At 43.3% G+C, this 18,129-nt stretch overlaps 2 protein-coding genes across 6 annotated transcripts; one reads left to right on the plus strand and one right to left on the minus strand.

Moving 5' to 3' along the window:
* Positions 1 to 648: 648 nt before the first annotated feature.
* On the minus strand, positions 649 to 14,650 carry LOC109853646. 5 transcript variants are annotated; one of them, XR_002250133.1, is made up of 11 exons: positions 14,561 to 14,650; positions 13,768 to 14,182; positions 13,477 to 13,574; positions 6,354 to 6,910; positions 5,935 to 6,067; positions 5,544 to 5,722; positions 5,177 to 5,356; positions 4,844 to 5,086; positions 1,565 to 1,759; positions 1,035 to 1,392; positions 649 to 933 (listed from the first exon to the last, which is right to left on the minus strand). XR_002250133.1 is itself a non-coding variant. In XM_020425953.1 (10 exons), exons 1-10 carry the CDS (start codon positions 14,601 to 14,603, stop codon positions 1,111 to 1,113), a joined length of 2,400 nt encoding a protein of 799 aa, XP_020281542.1. In that variant the 5' UTR covers positions 14,604 to 14,641; the 3' UTR covers positions 979 to 1,110. The 5 variants fall into 5 exon arrangements, 1 of the variants encoding a protein (XP_020281542.1); XR_002250132.1 differs by having other exon boundaries at positions 5,544 to 5,707; positions 13,768 to 14,257; positions 14,561 to 14,641; XR_002250131.1 differs by having other exon boundaries at positions 13,768 to 14,257; positions 14,561 to 14,641.
* A 225-nt stretch (positions 14,651 to 14,875) lies between these two features.
* Positions 14,876 to 17,892, plus strand: LOC109853651 (dnaJ homolog subfamily B member 13-like). The gene is made up of 6 exons (XM_020425962.1): positions 14,876 to 15,047; positions 15,301 to 15,522; positions 15,789 to 15,891; positions 16,171 to 16,345; positions 16,959 to 17,130; positions 17,369 to 17,892. The coding sequence occupies exons 1-6, from the start codon at positions 14,902 to 14,904 to the stop codon at positions 17,640 to 17,642; spliced, it is 1,092 nt and encodes a 363-aa protein (XP_020281551.1). The 5' UTR covers positions 14,876 to 14,901; the 3' UTR covers positions 17,643 to 17,892.
* Positions 17,893 to 18,129: the final 237 nt, after the last annotated feature.

The following is an 18,129-nucleotide window of genomic DNA, read 5'->3' on the forward strand; positions in this document are numbered from 1 at the left end:
CGAGATCTTCTGGGAAAGCGCTGCAAAATTCAAAATTGTCGCGTGTATCCTCGGGAGGAGGACGCGGCGGCGGCGGTGGTGACGTTAGTAATAAAACCGGAGAATATAAATTTCTCGGTCATATAAATAATTTATACATTATTATTCCAGCTCTGACGTTTATTTTCGCACATTTGCATTATTTTGTATTTATTTTTTATCCACTTTTTATAACCACGCAGTTGTGGTCGTTATCTTTTTTTTTCGTAACAGATTTTTCTGTCTGATGGTTGTAACTCTGTCGCTATAAAATACCACGTGAAAAACAATAACACGTTAAAAATATACAATTTTAATTCTTTTCAACAAAAAAAAATTTGAAAATAAAAAGAAATAAATGTGCGCGAAGGCACACGATCTACGTTTCTCCCGTCCGATGCACGGTGGCGCGTGTCGTAAAAATTTTAACCTGAACAATCTCTATGCAACAATCCATAAGGCCGCAGAAGACGTTTATGACACCCACATCCCCGACTATTATCGCTACCTGCCGTAAGCGTAGCTTCCAGACACGAGTCGGGAGGCTTGTTTTTTTTTTTTTTTTTTCTTCATCACGTTTGAGGGATGCCGCCGCGCGCCGTCATCAATCGCGCTTTGATAAACCGCGTCCGCTCTTAGAAGGAAATAGATAAGATGAAGATATTTTTGTTCGCGTTTACAATATTTACGAACTGTTCTGTTCGTCGGAGACTCTCGGAGAGCGTCGAGAAGTTTATACGCGTCGAACGTCATAAGTTGCATTTTTATCGAAAACATAAAAGAAATCGTAAGATAATCGTAGAAAAAGATATCGTAAGATAATGTAGCTTCCAAAAATGTGAGTTTTTGAGACTTTCTCTTCCATTCCGAGTCGCTTTCAAGTTGTAAACACTGGCAGAAAATAAAAAAAAACATCTAAAAACATGAGAGAAACTGGTGAAATTGTATTTGTATAAATTGTTGTACATATCACACAACTCATTGTACTTAACAAAAATTAAACGTTTGAAATATACCTTGAAAAGAAACTAGCTGTGATCTCAAACTATTGACGAGGATATTAATTTACCACACACAGTGTCTGTCCAATCATCAGTTCTTCTTGTCGTTGAACTCTTGCAAATTCGAGTCACTCTTCCGATCGATCTTGAAATCGACAACCTCGTTCTCGTGTTCTCGCGAAATGTCACGACCGCGAGTCGTTTCATTCACGACAACGATCGGATTTGCGCGATTGCCGATCGTTCCCTCGCAGATTGCGTTTCGATCACCAAGCAGCGTTAGAAATTCAATCGGGCACGCAATCGTCGCGCTCTGTCGGATCCATTCTTTATCGCTCGAGTGATTGGAACAGTCCAACAAGGCTGCGCAAGTCTATATTTTCATCGCGGCGATTAGTTTTAAGACTCTCAGAAAAATTAATGAATCAATTGTTCGATATGTAAAATTCAATTTACGTTGCGTTTAAATTTTATTGTTCAATTTTATCAATTTTGCGCGATGCGACGTTAATAATTATTATATCACCAACAATTATTATTCTTACCACAAGATCATCGGGAATCCTGGTTATCGCGCGGCCGAATTGCGCGAACCAGCAGCACTGGTTGGGCAAAACGCGCGGCGATATCAATCGTCCATCTCTCGCGATTCCGCAAACGGCATTGCTTTCCAGAATGCTGTGGGGATCCAGCGGGAAGGGAAACAGCAAGGGATTCGTCAGGTAGGCTTCCGGGATCAACTGAAGGAAAATAAAACACACTGACAAAGACTGTTACCATCTTTCGTTTTTTTTTTTTTTCTGTCGCATAAATATTCCGTTTATTTCTTATCATACTGCTCGCGATCGTCCCAATCGAATGAGAGTAAAGTATATTTGCAAATGTCGATGAAATTTTCCTGTCCATATTGCGTATCACAGGACAATTTATATACCGCAAATGCCAATTTGTTTTTTTTTATTATTAATTTATTTTATATATCTTTGATTATAGATTGTTGTTTTCGTTATTTGTTTTTTTCTCTTATCCCGAAAAAGCACCTTTATAAATGTTGTCTTCAGTTATCCGCGACATATCAAAGACATTATTTTTTGACATTTGTGGTACGTATTTTTAGTACATAGAGCGCTGTAGGTCTGTTGTAGGTCGGTTTGTTTTATTACTTTTTAGCTACCGTTGCTTATGATATTATATCACACATTTATGTATCAGTGTACATTTGTTTTTTTTTCCTTCTGATTAATTAAGTAGTATTCTTCGTTTTTAAAGATTATTTATGTCTCTTATAACATGCACAGTACATTGACGTCAAAAGATTTCTTTACGGCGCATATTTATATGTTTCAGTGTGCGTGTGTGTGTGTATGTGTACGTATGCGTGTATGTGTGAAGATTACCTATAGAGTGTTTTTCAAGTTACTCGAATCTTTCTACGGACGCTAATAAACGTCATTCTCCTGGTATGATATTTACGCACGCTTAAAAGGAATCGACACAACAGTTTAAATACGTTCTGTTCTCGGGCGTGATTATGTTCGTGTTTCCGCGTCACAAGAAGTGGAATATATTTTCAATTGATATTTTTTATAACGTATCTCTTTTTTTCTCGTTTGCGCACGTGTAATCCGCAGAATTATATTCCACATTTCGGAGCGGAAGCGTGGATTTGCTTTCACTCGCGAGCGATCGCGCGAACAGAATGAGAGGGAGGTTTCGTTTTTAATTTTTTTTTTTTGTTTATTTTTTATTTTTTTTTTGTTTTTGTTTTTGCTTCTTACGCGACCATACGTAGGACGTAAGCGCGACGGTGAACGCGACATGAGAGTTTTTCGTTCAATTTGGTCCCATTATAGGTACAGGGTATCCGGCACGAATTTTTGTTATTCCCGAATTAACTGGTCGACAGACTAAATGCAAATTACCAATGCCGGCGCGTGTTAAGAACCTGCTTGCAAAAAACGTCAAGTAAAAATAAGTTAACTACACTAAGCGTTTCACATTGATTTTTAACAACCACAGTATTGAGATTAGTGTACAATGTATATATATATATATATTACACTATTTCTATATATACATAAATGTTTATTAATTTATTGTATATACATAAATATGTAATTATAATTTATTTTTAAAAGGCTGAAAGAAGGTAAAAACCAGTTGCGAGCGGACGTTCAGGACGTGCAAGTTCTTAACACGAGCCATTGTATACACCCTCCGTTTGCGATTATTTTCCAAAAAAGCGGAAGAGCGTTTACCTGTCGCGGCTTCTCGGCCCCCCTACGCTCGCAGACGTTTACTTTTATTTGATCGTTTCTCCGCGCGGCAATACGTACTCTTACCTAAAGGAATCTACTAAATAACTTGCTCTCTTCGTCGCGCGCCACAATTCGTTTTCCTTCATATCATACACGAATATAATATTTATACATGTATGTATATATATATCTATGTATATATAATAATCTCCCCGTTGGCGTTGTGTAACGCCGACGACATCTAACAACAATTGATGGAAGACGCCGCGCCAGTCGGCGATGCGGACCGTCTCGGCGTAAAATTTTTTTTTTTGTTTTTTTTTGTTTGTTTTTTTTTTGTTTTTTGTTTTTGATTATATCTTCCTTTTTGGCATACGAGACGTGTGTTTGCGTGTATCGTGCTGCTTTGATTCTCGATAAGGCGAGAGAATCTCGACGAGAATCCCCCCGACGAGAGTTCCCGATCCTCTGGAAGGCACAATCTCGACGAATGTTTGCAGTTTGTCGGGACGTTTCGTACGCCAACATCGATCCCCCGACAGCTTTTGCTAATCGATGCATTCGCTACGCATGACGCGCGTGTCCCGCTTTTCTTTCCGAGCCGCGCTGTAGGTTTTCTGACGAAGGTTTCCCGTCATGAGAATACAGAAGAGATCTCTCTGGGAATTTAAAATTGACGTATCGCTCGATTCGGTCGAACGATGAATACGCTGGTGCTCTCTCATCACCACCTGACCGCAGATAAATCTGAATGTCACTTTTTTTTTACGTGTTCTTTCAACGTGAAAAACAATTTCCACTTGCAAAAATTGAAATTTTAACGGTTTTACGTCCTGAACAAATTTTCTCGATATAACGCAACGTACATGTAAACTGTCACCGAAAATTAACAAGAAAAAATCATCAATGTTATAGTTAAAATTCTCCCTTTTATCAAAGATAGCGTCCCTGAATCTCATCGTGATCCTTCACGCGAACTGGAAAGAGCGGGAACTCTTTTTAACCTAATCAAGACATTGTCTTATTGTGAAGTCGACTCGCAGCAATATTCTGTACCGTCGTCAACGATATTTCTCTTGCGATTATTATCTCGAAAACTCTGCAATAATAACAAGTAACAAACTCTCGACTTAAGTTTTTTCCGATCCCGGAGAAAGATACAAAATTTCATCAATTCGCTCACAAAAATCACACGCGTTTGTTTCTTTTTCCTCTCTCTCTAAATATTTTTCTCTGAACAAATGTCATCGAGACAGTACACAACATCGCGGTACTCGTTTAAATTTCGCTACCTACAGCACCTACATGCGGACTGTGCCAGCTCGGCGTCGTCGGCGGTCCGCAATACGAAATGCTTATTGACGAAGGCGGATCGACCATTAGCGTCGCGTACCGTCGGACGCCAACGGCGTTGTCGCCGGTGGCGAATGTCGCCTTGCTCTCCTCGGCGTCAAAGACGCCATTCGCGGTGGCTGCCGCTGCGGGAGCCGAAGTTGCTACATTCGCGGCCGTTGCCGCAGCCACTGGTGCCTCGGTCGTCTCCAGCAGCGGACGTTCCCTACTTACGTCGCCGGTAACGTCGTTACGATCGCCACCGTCGGAAGCGTCGTTCGCATCGCCGCCGCCGTCGCCGCTCTCACCCACCATGTTGACGAAGAACTCCGACCTGGAGAATCTACCGATCTCCGTGGAGCCAAAGGCTTGATGGAAACCCGGAAGCGGCTGCTTCGAAACGGGTTTTTTCCTCGGCTCAAATCGCTCGCTCGAGTGCCGGTTCTCGCGTTCCTTCTCGCGGGAAATCGTACCTTCCTGCGTAATTGTTTGAGGCTCAATAATCTCAGATATGAAAACAGATGCGCATTTTCGGATATAGAAAAAGAGTACGCGCGAGTATTTTACCGAGGCAGTTGGCACGAGTTCGTCCAGAGGCATCCCAGCGGTGACGTGGTTCGGTTCCCATCTGGTCCCGTCATCTTCATCGCGACGATTCATCGTTGTCGTCGTTGTTGTCGTCGTAGTCGTCGTCGTCGTCGTGTCTACGACGGAATCCACAGATGATTCCGACAGCAATCTCGGCATCTGCATCGACAATTCCGTATTATCTTAATTGAACCCAAACCGAATTCGGCGTTTTTGTGATTTTTCACCGCATATATTCTTTGTTTCACAGATCGAGTATTGATCATATAAAACTTTTATGTTAATTCAATTCAATTCCGACCTGACATAGTGGTGGTGTGTTGTAATAGGTTTGACCTATATGTACCTGATGCTCGGGCGGATAAGACGCGCGAATACTGTCAACGTTCAGTTTGCTCGCAACGTAACCCATTTGCGACGCATCCTCCGAAAACGCGCAGTGTCTGGTTGGCGTGCGATCCCGCAAGAAAACCGCGTGCCTCGGGCCCCGAATCATCATCGAGTTGCGAGCTACAGTCGGAACGTCTAAAATATATTGCGCTCGCCGTTCAAATATTTCACAAAATTTATATCAAGACACATTCAAGCGTACGAATAAAAAGCACGTAATATATTGGGTGTATCATCTAATTCCCTTGAAAAGTTGCAATTCCAACCTTTTAATCTCAAGAGAATAGAACTCTACATGTATAAATACAAGATAAAATAAAAATACTTTACGCATAAAGTTCTCTTACGTGGTAACATGCCGTGACAAAATTGGCCCCACGGATCGTGTCCATGCGCGTTTGTATTCTGAACACTCGGGTGAAGAATGCCGCCCATTTGCGATGACATATGGGGTGCTCTCGGATGGGGGCTCGCGCTACTCTGCAAACAGAAATGTCAAGTGACTTATGCTAAACAATAAAAAAAGAAAAAAAAAGAATCCAACTTTATTAAAAAGAAAAGTCTTTATTCAAATTCAACTACATAAATTGAAAAACTTACTCTACGTTGAAAAAAAAAAAAAGAATCATTGCAAAAAATTATTTATACGTGATAAATTTGTAAGTTGACATTTTTTCGGAGACAAAAATGAACGCGAAATTTACAAGTCGAGATTTTTAGCTCGAGTAGTAGTTTTACAGCCACGGGGTGTATATTTTTAAATTACTTGATAAGGATGCCACTTCTGGCCTCCGTCGATGAAGTCGCTGTATTCCGCGGATTCCTGACGACGGATTTCCCTCTCGGCGGACGAATAACCGTTGGAATAAAGCGCGGGGTGGTCCTTGATGGGTTTCTCGAGATCGTGTTGCTGTTGCTGCTGCTGCTGCTGCTGCTGTTGCTGTTGGTGATGCTGCATCGCGCCCATCGCTCGCAACCTCTCGATCGGATGGTCGCTGCACATGCTCCCGTACCAGTCGCCGATACGCGGCGACGAGTGAACCGATTTCAGGCGATGCGCGGTCTGAAACCAGGGGTCGGTCGCGTGATGAGGGCTCACATTCGGACCCATCGGCGGCACGGACGTGCAATCGAAACGGTGCGGCGGCTGCTGCTGGTTGAGGAAGCTCCCGACTACCGATGCGGAAACAGCGGATGCGCCGCCGATCGTGCGCGGACTCGTGTTCGCGATCGCGCTTTGCAAGATCGATCGACGCGCCAGTTCGCGAGTCTGCTCGCGCATCGCCTTTCGCAGCCTCGCCTCTTTCGGGTTGTACACGTAATCTGCGGAAATGCATTGCGCAATTATTGTTAACAACGAACAAAGAGATAACAATAACCAAAACGACACGTCACAATCGTAGTTCACGCGTTTCAGAATATATGTGCGAAACATCGTGTTGCTACATGTTAGAAAATATAACAAATTGAAATATAACAAGTTGAAATGAAAAAAAAAAAAAAAAAAAAAACGAACAATATCAGATATCTTACATGTAACAATAAAGGAAATAAATAGAAATATTATGTTTTACTTTTTTTTTTTTTTTTACCGCACGCAACAAGTCCGCTCTAAGAAAGACATATCTCGTTCTTTTCCATCTCTCTGTTTATTTTTGTTAGAGCGCTGTATATATAATTAACATATATCTAAGATATAACTAATGTATTAACAAAGGCAGTAAGATCGCGACGACGAGTCAAGTTTTGTCGAGCATTTTGCTCGCGCTGGTCTCTCTCTCTACCTGTCGGATACGTCGATGGTATCGTCCCGTTATAACGAGCGTTAATATCAATCGCGTTGGAGTTCGGCGCGGCGTCGTAGCCGGTGTACGGCGTGGTGCTGTTGTCGTAGCAAAAGTACTGCTGCTGCTGCTGCTGCTGTTGCTGCTGATAGCCGAAGTGTCCACCTGGCGCGTAAGCTTCGATGTAATTGCAGCAGTCCATCTTCGTGCGCGACGCTGTACGATTCCCTCACGTATCGATCTTAGATCCTTCGAACAAAACGGAGGAGGAGGAGGAGGAGCTGACGCTCTAGGCTACTTCCTAGATAGATCTCTGTTGTTGCGCGCAGACATCGCGCGCGTGATCCAAATATCTATACCTCCGGTCCGGATTACGTCGTGTAAACAACACGCAAAACGGAACTTGGATCGGCTACGATCGGTGAACACGTACGCAACAATCTGTCTCTTAAATCGCTTGTTTTCTCTGGACGTTCTCCAAATTCGCTATTAATACCTCTCATGATAAAGAGAGATGCGCTATATTATATCCAATTCTCATTTAATATCAGTCTCGTTCTGATATTAACTCACGCGCGCATACACATACACATAATTGTGTGTGTTATGCGTGTAATTTTTCTTAAGTTTTCTAAAATGCCGCGCGCGCGCGTGTACTCACGCGGATGCACATCGCGCAAACATAAACACTCGCACATGCGGACGGCGTGCGAGAGATCTCACGTTTCGCGTCGCCAGCTGACACGATTGGAGATCTCTCCGGAGATCCGCGTCTCGCGCCTCTTTCTTTCTCTCTCTCTTTCTCTCTTTTTCGACGCATTCGACGATGATGCGCGCGAGAAACAAACAAGGGCGCAAATATCTTGACGCTGAATCCGCGTCTCTCCGGCCGATCGATATCTCGATTTCGCGGGTCTCTCGCGCCTCTCGTGAATGTAAACACCGCTCTCTCGTTCTCTCTCTCTTGCGCGCGCGGCCGACGTGCGCGACCGCGCAGTGCACCCTGCAGTGTCCTGTCCTCTCTCTCTCCTTGTTCCGATTGTGAGGAGATCAACGGGCGCTTTTTACACGGGAAGAACCGCGTGACTCTTCGGAGGATGTGTCCGGTCGGTGTTCTCCCGCATTCCGTCGGAAAGATCCAGCGATTTTAACGCCGGTGCAGTCGACATCGGTTCGCTTCTCGTCACCCTCGTCATTGTGTTCCCAGGAGATTCGGTTAACGAATCATCAGATCGGCACAACGTCGAATCAACGCGTCCGTTCGTTGTCAATCGTCACGCGCCCCGACGTCGCGTCGTCGGATCGTTTTCGAAGGACGTGGTCCGGCGTGTGCCGCGCCATGCTCGCTGCAACCGCGCTGGTGGTGAGATCGATGACAGAAGCTGCGCTCCTGCTGCACCTGCTGCACCCCCTCTCGCGCTCTCCTCCTTCCGACGCGAACAAGTGTGTCTATCTCTCTCTTTCTTTCTTCTTGTTCTCTGCTCGCGCGCGCGTTTTCTCTGGCGAACGACGAAACTTCTTCTGTTGGCGAATAATTTTAGAACGAGTTTTTCGATCGATCGTTTTTCGCGCCCAAGAGCGATATCTCGTCGAACGATTTCGAACGACAACGAAATCGAATGTTCACCTGTCAAATTGAATCTCGTTAAGCAAATTTTCCGTAATGTTTCCCCATTTCTTACAACCGCTCCAATTTGCTCCCGCTGTTAATTAAGCACTTGACCTAGTCCACATCGATCAGTCAGTTCTAGGCGGTACCGTTTTTAATTCCTCCACATTAATCCGTTTTCTCGTCGAGCGAGAAAACGTAACATTTTTTTTTTTTTTTTTCGAAAATGATCTCTTCTCCCCGTCAATTTTTCTTTTCTTTCTCGTCTTCTTTTGTTTTTATTTCGTCTCTTGGAGGACTCACAGACTTTTGTTTTTTACGCGCGTGTATCACGTTGTATCATTTTCTTCTAAACATTTTGTTCTAAACGTCTATCTGTCACAACGAGACTTTTCGCACGCTGTTCTCGCCTGATGTTTATTTTATTACAACAAACGAAAAGGTCGCACACTTTTCGAGTAGTTCTGTTTTTTGTTCGGGGAGAGGTGGGGAACGGCGTTTACTCGACCGTAAACGTGTTCCCGGTGTTTCGGCGCGCACAACGACCTATTTAACTCGTATGTTTCCCACCGTCTGGTCACGTCGCGTCGCTGCTACTCGCGTGGAGAGGAGTATACGAACGAAAGCCGGACGAAGGCGGGCGGGCGGACGCGCGCGCGCGCCGCAAGCGGGAACGGCGGGGCCGCACACGGGGAGACCCGCGTTCTTCCCTCGCGGTGCACTCCGGTCGCACTGATTTCACCCGGCAGCAGCAGCGGCGGCGGCTGCGGCGACGGCGCCGCGACGAATTTACGTGCGTTTCGTCATCGACGAGCCGCGAAAGGGGGTGGACGAGAGAGCGTTGATGGAGGGCGCATCTCTCCCACCCTCCCGCGGCGAGGTGTGTCGGGACACGGTGGCCAGGTAGAGGTGCCAGTAGCGGATTTATCGATAAACGGTGTTTCGCCGGCGCGAAGGATCCCTAAAATTATTCCACAGAGAGTTTACACAGTTAATTAAGTTTCATGTAAAACGTAACGAAGATTCTCTACGAAGAGATTGCATTGTACGTTGCAAGTATTATTGTAAAAGTATCAATATGTATTAGTACAGAGTTGGTATCGCGTTTGAGCTTGTAATATACTCGGTCACACACATGTAAAAGAATTATTTAAATATTATTTAAATTATTATGTACGAGAAGAGAGACGGAGTATATTGTGTTTCGCGCTTAGGGCTCTTCAGGTTCTAAATCCGCCACTGTGTGAGAGCGGAAAATGGAAGAAAAGAGACAAGGGACAAAAATCTCCTCTTCTCTTCCACCTCGTCGTTGCTTTCTTCAACGGCTTCAAGCCTTCGTGCAACGTTCTCGCATCGACGCAGTTTTGCAAGCGGCAAACTACGGACTTCAGGGATTCAGCTTTGAGTCGATAATTGGTTTCCTCTCTCTGTCTCTCTCTCAGTCTCTCTTTCTATCCCTCCCCTCTCTCTCTCTCTCTCTCTTTGTCATTCCCTCATTCGCTTTCCGGTTATCGGATTCGAGGGAGCGTCGCAACGGATCAGATCGAAAAGGATTAATTCGATTCGTTCCGGCCAAAAAAGCTAAAATCGTATCAGTACGTATCCAAGTGTTTCTGACGAGCGTAACTTTTAACATCCGCCTTGTCGCGTAATCCATTTCCATGTGACTGTTTAATTATTCGTGCTTATCAGAGCACAAGCCGCGATCGCGACTCCATTAACCCTGGTCGCGATCCGGCAATGTCCGCGCGAGCAATTACGCGCGTCGGCAGGCGCGACGACGCGTTTCGTCGCGTGTGCGCGACCGATTAATCGCGTCGCTGCGCACCGCCAATTAAATATTCTCCCATTATCATCCGCCGATCCGGGAGCGCGGAATCCGCACGCGTCGACGGAGCGGAGTCGCACCGTTTCCTCCTCCCTCTTCTCTCGCGCGTTGCCGCGTTCTTTCCTCTCTTTCCCCTGCTTGTCTCTCTCTCTCTCTTTCTCTCTCTCTCTCGCATCGGCACGTCGGTGGATCGATGACCGGCGATCAGCCCGGTGCACACCGCGACACTCCGCCGCGTACCATCGGCTCGTCGTACCGCGCCTGCTGGATGCAGGAGCCTCGACATTTTGACGGCTTCTCTCGGCGCGACCTACTGCGCGTCGCACCCTTTTCCTCCCCCTACCTGCTTCTCTCCGCGCGCGTCCCGGTGGTCTCGCTTTTGCCCTCCTCCCTCCCTCGCGATGCCACCCCCGCGCGCGCGATTGCCCGGTTACACGCGCGCAGATGCACGTGAATTCGGTCGACGCGCCGCCCGCGCCGCCGATGCCCGACCGTGCCCGACGGCGCGGGGTGCGCATCGATGTGGTCTCGCCGCTTCCCGGTGATCTTAATTGACCACTCGGGACGCCCGGCCTGACTGAAATTGGCATCGATTACATTATCGGCGGGCGCTTGAAAACGGGGACGGGGAAAAACCGGTGCGCTGCGAGCTATTCCCGTTGCGAGCGAGCGTATTCCGGAAACCGATAAAATGTTCAAATTCGCACAGAGAGAGAGCAAGGATGCAAAATGAAATTTTATATATATATATAATATAGCGCGTAATTCAACAGCGCATACGACAAATAATGAGGAAACGAAGAATTATTGTTTTATTTGGCGCTAATTTATTGCGTGCTAAATAATTGCCAAAGCAATGGTGCAAAGTTAAATCGTCTAGTTGTTTAATTGAAACAATGAGTAAACTTTTAACTCGTTATTATACACAGAATTGCTTTGTTTTATTCGTTTTTGGAAAAAGCAACTCTATTTTTATATCAGATAACCGTGCTGTAAAACGTGTGTTGCGGAAAAAAATAAAATTACAAAAATATCATCAATTCGGCCGACCACGTGTGTGGGGGAGGAAAAAAGTAATTTACAATTAACTTCGAATACAAAAGATCCTAATGAACTACCGGTTGCGAGACCGACACGGACAAAAATAATATACTATCGATCTAACGAGTTAACCATCTTTGCTGTCTTTCCAGCGACGCAGCTGTGTTACAATCAATAAAATTATTTAAAAATTGTTGCTTCTTCGACGAGAATTTTAATTTTCGATACGATTGCAAAAATACATATTAATGTCAAAAATGTGAAAAAATATACTGCGCATATAAAAAGCGAAACATTAAAAAAATATATATCATTTAACACATTTACGATATCGGTTTACTCGCTTTTTTATAAAAAAAAAAAAAAAATTGTTCATTTAATTTCGCTCGTGCAAGATTGTATGATAACACGGCAGTTTTTGCAATCATAGACGAGAACGGTCGAAAAGAGCGACGAGAAACACGCAGCGAATCGACCGGGAGTCAGAAGCCTGGCGGCACCGTCGACGACGTGCACGTCTATACGCGGCCGCGACGGACGTGCGACGTTTCTCTCGCGCACGAATGCTCAGCAGCAACGCGCGATGTACGAAGCGTAATCGTGCGCTCGCTCGCTCGCTCGCTCGGCTCAGCCTCGGTGGGTGTAGGTAGGTAGGTAGGTAGGTAGGGAAGGTAAAGCCGGCGGTCGTGTATCGGGCAGGTTCCTAGAGTCGCGTCGCAATCAATACCTCCGGTCTCTCTCTCGACGTCGTTCCCACCCGCGCGTTCTCCCCGCGTCACTCACCCGAGAATATTTCTCTCCGCTCGCCACCCTTTTCCTCGACCCGCTAAACTCGCATCCTCTCCCGCCGCGTCTACCCTCTATAGCCCCGCGAGAATCGCTCACGTCGTCGTCGTCGTCGTTGTCGTCGTCGTCGTCGTCGTCGTCGTCGTCGTCGCCGACGTCGTCGTCCTGGCGACCTATAATCGCGCGGAATCGACGGGATCTATGACACCGCTCCGTGATTTCTCTCTCTCTCTGTATGTCGCGGCACACTCATGAATTTGTCTGAAACTTTTACTTTTCAGCAAGACACGCATGAAGCGAGTTTACATGTGAATAATCGATTAAAAGTAAGAATGGCGCGGGAGTATTCCTTTGGGTATGAATGACGTCATGTTACAGAGATGGTGTTGATGTTTGCGGTTTAACCGTGTCTACTAAAGCAGAAACGATTCACTTGGAATGAGTCGTCAGCGCCGATGCGAGGTGGCTCTCTCCTCGCTTTTCGTCCGCTGATAACGCGGACCGACTTATCGCCGGCGATCGATATCATCTAATCCGACGTGAGGCTATTTATAGACCGTGGCCCGACACTTCGGGACACTTCGTTCACGCGACAAGTAAACGGGGGTTTTCTAATTTAAGCAATTCACCGAATCGTCCGCAACATGGTCCGGGTGTTTTTATCGACGTGTTCGTTTCTTGAATTGTTCGCGTTACCGTCGCATCTACATCCGAGCCGAACGCAAGCATACCTAACTCGTGACGTATCTACGGAGCGCGCGCACGTCATTCTCGGGAAAACTTTGTCGATGCGCTAGATCTTTATAAATAAGGTCGTGTAAGGCGAGAGAAGTTACATTACCAGGATATTTCCTCTTATGCTCCTTATCCACCTCACGTGCCAGAGCAAAGTATTTTTCCTTCCTTTCCTTTGACATATTTTTCCAGAATATACCCAGCCTAGAGGGAACAGAAAAAAAATGTTTTAAAGAGTGTTAAGACTTTGGTAAGAAAGAAAATTTCTCTCTCTTTCTCTCTCTAAAAGTTAATTTATAAAATTAGAAATTTACATTTTTTTTTTTAATAAGACAGTCCGATGGAAATGTATAAAATGACGTTTTTAACACAAAAGAAAGAAAAAAACAAAACCAACCTGACGCTAATATCCTTGTTCGATTCCCGAGGATTCTGGGCGGCAAGTTTTCTTCGCCATTCATTGGCAAAGAGCATAAAGGCGTTTGCAGGTCTCGGAATCTTGCGCTTAACTCGAGCCGTTTCTGTATTCGGTAGTTCACCACCATCAATGCGTAGCAGAGCGTGGATGTCAGTACTTTTGCATGTTGGCGATCGATCCACTGGTATCCATGTATGAGAAAAAATCTTGTCATGCTCAAGATTCACTATCTTGGATCCGCTAAGAATACGCTTTTTCTCTGTGTTCTCCTTGTCATCGTCGTTATCGAAGTTAATAACAGAACGTGTAGAATAGTCAGCGTCATCATTGATCTTTTCTCTGTTTTCCAAATATTCGTCAAAAACGGATGGCTTTGTTTCAACTAGTGGGAGCACTACGAGGACATTTCCATGGTCAGTATTGTCGCAAAGAATGCGTTGATTTCTTTCGCGAATTTTATTCTCCTTATCTATGCGCAAAATACATTATTCAAGATTAATTTTTACCGCAGATTTAAACGTCTTTGATAATATTGTTGTATAAAATTATATGTAATTTTTTTTCTCCTTATTTTTCTTAAGCGATCTTCAAGCTACTATTTAATATTTTATTTTACTTTTTATTTTATCTTTATGTTTTTCGTGCACGCGAGCGTTTTATACTCTGCATTATTCGATGTGCGTATGTAGTTGTTGACAGGCGATTGTCGCTCTTCGTGTAATATTTATTACAAGTCTACAACACGTAGATTTCATCACAAGCGCGCGCTTACCTTTTTCAGCAAAACTCGAGACACGTTCTCGTCGGGCGTCCATAGCAATAATCCCGTCGGTCGATCGGAGCTATCTTCTAGAGACGATCAGTCGATGTGCACTGATTTCCCGTATTGTTATGCGCGTCTAATAATGTACGTTTCTTGATAATGGCGAAACGTGACACACGAATGTAGCTTCGCCTTGGTTGTTGTTGAAAAACGCGTAACGATGCGCCGATCGTTTTATGTTTCATCTTTCTGTTATACTCGATGACATGCGAAAGGGACAAAAGATGTTCGCGTCGCGAAACTCTTCTTAAGTAAATGTCATCGTTTCTCAAAAACATCTTTGGCGTTCTATGTCGTCCGTGCTTTTCGAAATGGATTCTGAAATTTTGAAGACAAACTTTAATACGAACGAACACGATGACAGAAACAACAATGTAGATTACTACAAAGTAGTGTCGTCGAAAAGCAACAGTAACGACATCGAGATCAAAGAACTGTGAGCGTAATTATTTCGTAGAAACAAAATGTTGCGTTCTTTGTTATCTCTTCTCTCTTAAACAATATTGATATAATTTTGTCTTGTTATTATACTTATATTAATAAAACATCTTTTCATATTTTATATATTTATACACATCCATGCAATCTTTTTGAAATATATTTACACTATTATAATTTTATTAAAAAATGTAAAGAGAAGAGAGAAGCATATTACACGCTGATAAAATGATGAGGTTATTTTCATTTAGATATCGACAATCTGCCATACGATACAATCCGGAGCAGCAAAAGAACAAAGCGGCCAAGGCGATTTTTGCCTCAGCAGGTGAAGCGTTCGACGTGCTGCTCTCAGATCCTCTTAGAAGGGCCGCACATGGCCAATACGGTGAAGAGGGTCTTAAAAATGATGCGCCCAGACCAGAAGGATTTGTGAAACCTTACATTCACGGGGGGCAAGTGCAAACCTTCAGGTGAAAACAAAAAAGCCACCGAGTTCTTATCGTTTTAAATAAATTTATTGAAAATTTTTTACCTTGAATCTTAACTTCGTGCCAAAAGTGTGTGAAAATATTTGAGAAACTTTTTTTTTCTACTGAAACAATTGTATTTTTTTAAATATTTTCTTTATGTTTTTAATATTCAAACTTTTAAGTTACAAGAATTGTTTACTTCTTATCGAAGACTATTGGTATTCTAGAAGATAAATATATCTACATGGTAAATTTTCTCTCATCAGGGAAGTCTTTACGATGAGCAGTCTGTTCACATTTTCTACAGATCGAAGTACAAAACAAAAGGAAGAACCCTTGATCAAGATCTTATTTCTAACTTTGTCGGAGGTATAGGGAAATGTGGATGTGTTAACTGTTTCTTCTCTCTTAATTTTACTACATGTACTTAATTGTACTACATGTATATAGTTTCTAGTTACATACATGTTTATTGGCAAAATTAGTTAAAACTAGTGTTTGAGAGAAATCATTTACATGCTTCTCTTGTCCAAAGTCTAAAGAGGCTATGGTAAAAATTGAATCGCAAATTTAATATGCAAACTATGTTCCTCGGAAGCAAAGAGAAATGTACTTGTCTTTTGGGCAGTAAAGAATATTTGTTCGTAGGTATTTTTTGGTGGTATAAAAAAAATGAGAATCCGAAGATTGGTCTTGGCTGGCGATAAGTCGACGACAGTACCAATAGAGAAGATCTTGACGATACCCATAAAACCGGGAATCCCGGCGGGCACCAGAATAGTATTTCCAGGAGAGGGTAATCAGGGATCCACCGAGATACCCGGTAAGTCCTTTCATTGCTTTCTCGATCTCCCTTGAGCTTGGCTTATGGCTGGTGAGGTCGCGCGCGGTCTCTATAGTACGTTACGACATATATATATAAAATATATATATATATATATATATTTTTTTTTTTTAAATATATATTTTATATAATTTAATATATATATATATATATTATATATTATTGCAATAACATAAAACATAAGACTGTTTCTTTAAACTCGTCTCTAATCGCATGAGCACACAATCGTTCGCAACATATAATTAATATCAATACAAGTGTTTGCACAGAAAAACAAAATATATAAAGTATTTGTTCAAATTGAAAACTTGTTTTCTTTTGAAAATAAAATCAAGTTTTGTGGACATGTATACACTTCGAGATTATTGACCAAACTTCAATGCTTTTGTTTCCGAATTTTATAAATTACATAATTAATGTTAGAAAATCAAAATTTTAACTTACAATTTATGAGTTTGACAGATGGTAATAAAAATGTGATGTGAATTTTTAAGAGATTCACGTGACAACGCATAACGTTCCGTCGTACAAAAGATTAATCGTAACAACAGTTGACATTTCTACTAACCCCATGACACACACGTCAGCGTAGCGGATGTTATCTTCGTCACGGAGGACCGGCCTCACGAAACGTTCCGGCGAATGGATTCGGACTTATATACGACGGTCGATATCTTCCTGAAGGAGGCTCTGACCGGAACAGTGATCACGCTCACCACCGTGGACGACAGAACTCTGCGAATCCCGATAACGTCCATTATCACGTACGAAAATCTCCGTAAGATCCGTAACGTCAGTCGCGAGCTTTGCTTAAATCCAAAGTTCGTGTCGGTGTTGCGACAGCCAATAAGCGTCGAGCTCCGCACAGTTGCGAATTAATGGCGCGATTTTGCCTCCTCCTCCTCTCCGTTTGCGATTGGCCAAAACTTACGGCTGATCATGAACGGGGGGCCAGTTCATCGCACAGCGCGATCTTAGATCTTGTTGATCTTTTTCACACAGACCGGATTATACGAAACGAGTACCAGACGAAGGCATGCCACTTCCTGCGAATCCCAAGCGAAGAGGCGATTTGATATTGAGATTCAACGTCGAGTTTCCGATTTACATGCCGTTACACAGCAAGAATCATATTAGAAAGGCCTTTGAAAATATCAAGATTATTCCCAGTAGCTCAATATCGAGCAAAGTGCGCGGAAATATTGACGACAACATCCCACTTCGACGTGGCGCGGACGACGATGCGGATCAATTGAAATTCATATGCGATACGTGATTTTAAATGGATATTTTAAATTCGGTGCTACGTCGCCACTCTCGCTCATCGTAAATTCTGAAAAGTAAGAAGGTGTGTAAAAGTTCAAAAGCTGATCTCGAAAGTTATCATCTTTGCTCTCTCTCTCTCTCGATTGGTTTATGACATAATGAATAATTCAATCATGACTTCATTACTGTTGAGAAGTAAAGTTATTTTTTATTCAAACAATTTGTTAACGTTCAGATAATGTATACGAGATTTATAGAAGAATGCAGAAAAAAGAAATAAATCTTTTCAGCTTGCAGACATGTTTAATTGTTTAATTGTTTATTAAATAAAATTGCATCGATATAATTTTTACAGCGTCAGTAACGGCCGATTTCTTCATCGATAGCTATCCTCTGGATAAATTTCTCTGAGAACCAATAAAGGAGAATCAATTTTGGAAGATATCTTCTGGACGAAGTTATCGAAAACTTAGACTCTGGAAATGAAGAAATTGGCT

This window comes from Pseudomyrmex gracilis, unplaced genomic scaffold (assembly GCF_002006095.1).
Source record: "Pseudomyrmex gracilis isolate BER0280 unplaced genomic scaffold, ASM200609v1 scaffold_52, whole genome shotgun sequence".
NCBI classification, from domain to species: domain Eukaryota; kingdom Metazoa; phylum Arthropoda; class Insecta; order Hymenoptera; family Formicidae; genus Pseudomyrmex; species Pseudomyrmex gracilis.

Excerpts from the sequence above, each read along its gene's own strand:
- LOC109853646 (XM_020425953.1), bottom strand. The coding sequence starts at position 14,603 with ATGGACGCCCGACGAGAACGTGTCTCGAGTTTTGCTGAAAAAG. Across the intron at positions 5,723-5,934 it reads TTGTCACGGCATGTTACCAC|ACGTTCCGACTGTAGCTCGC; the intron begins GTAAGAGAACTT and ends AATATATTTTAG. Across the intron at positions 1,393-1,564 it reads GGATTCCCGATGATCTTGTG|ACTTGCGCAGCCTTGTTGGA; the intron begins GTAAGAATAATA and ends ATGAAAATATAG.
- LOC109853651 (XM_020425962.1), top strand. The coding sequence starts at position 14,902 with ATGTCGTCCGTGCTTTTCGAAATGGATTCTGAAATTTTGAAGACAAAC. Across the intron at positions 15,523-15,788 it reads GGGCAAGTGCAAACCTTCAG|GGAAGTCTTTACGATGAGCA; the intron begins GTGAAAACAAAA and ends TTCTCTCATCAG. Across the intron at positions 15,892-16,170 it reads TATTTCTAACTTTGTCGGAG|GTATTTTTTGGTGGTATAAA; the intron begins GTATAGGGAAAT and ends ATTTGTTCGTAG.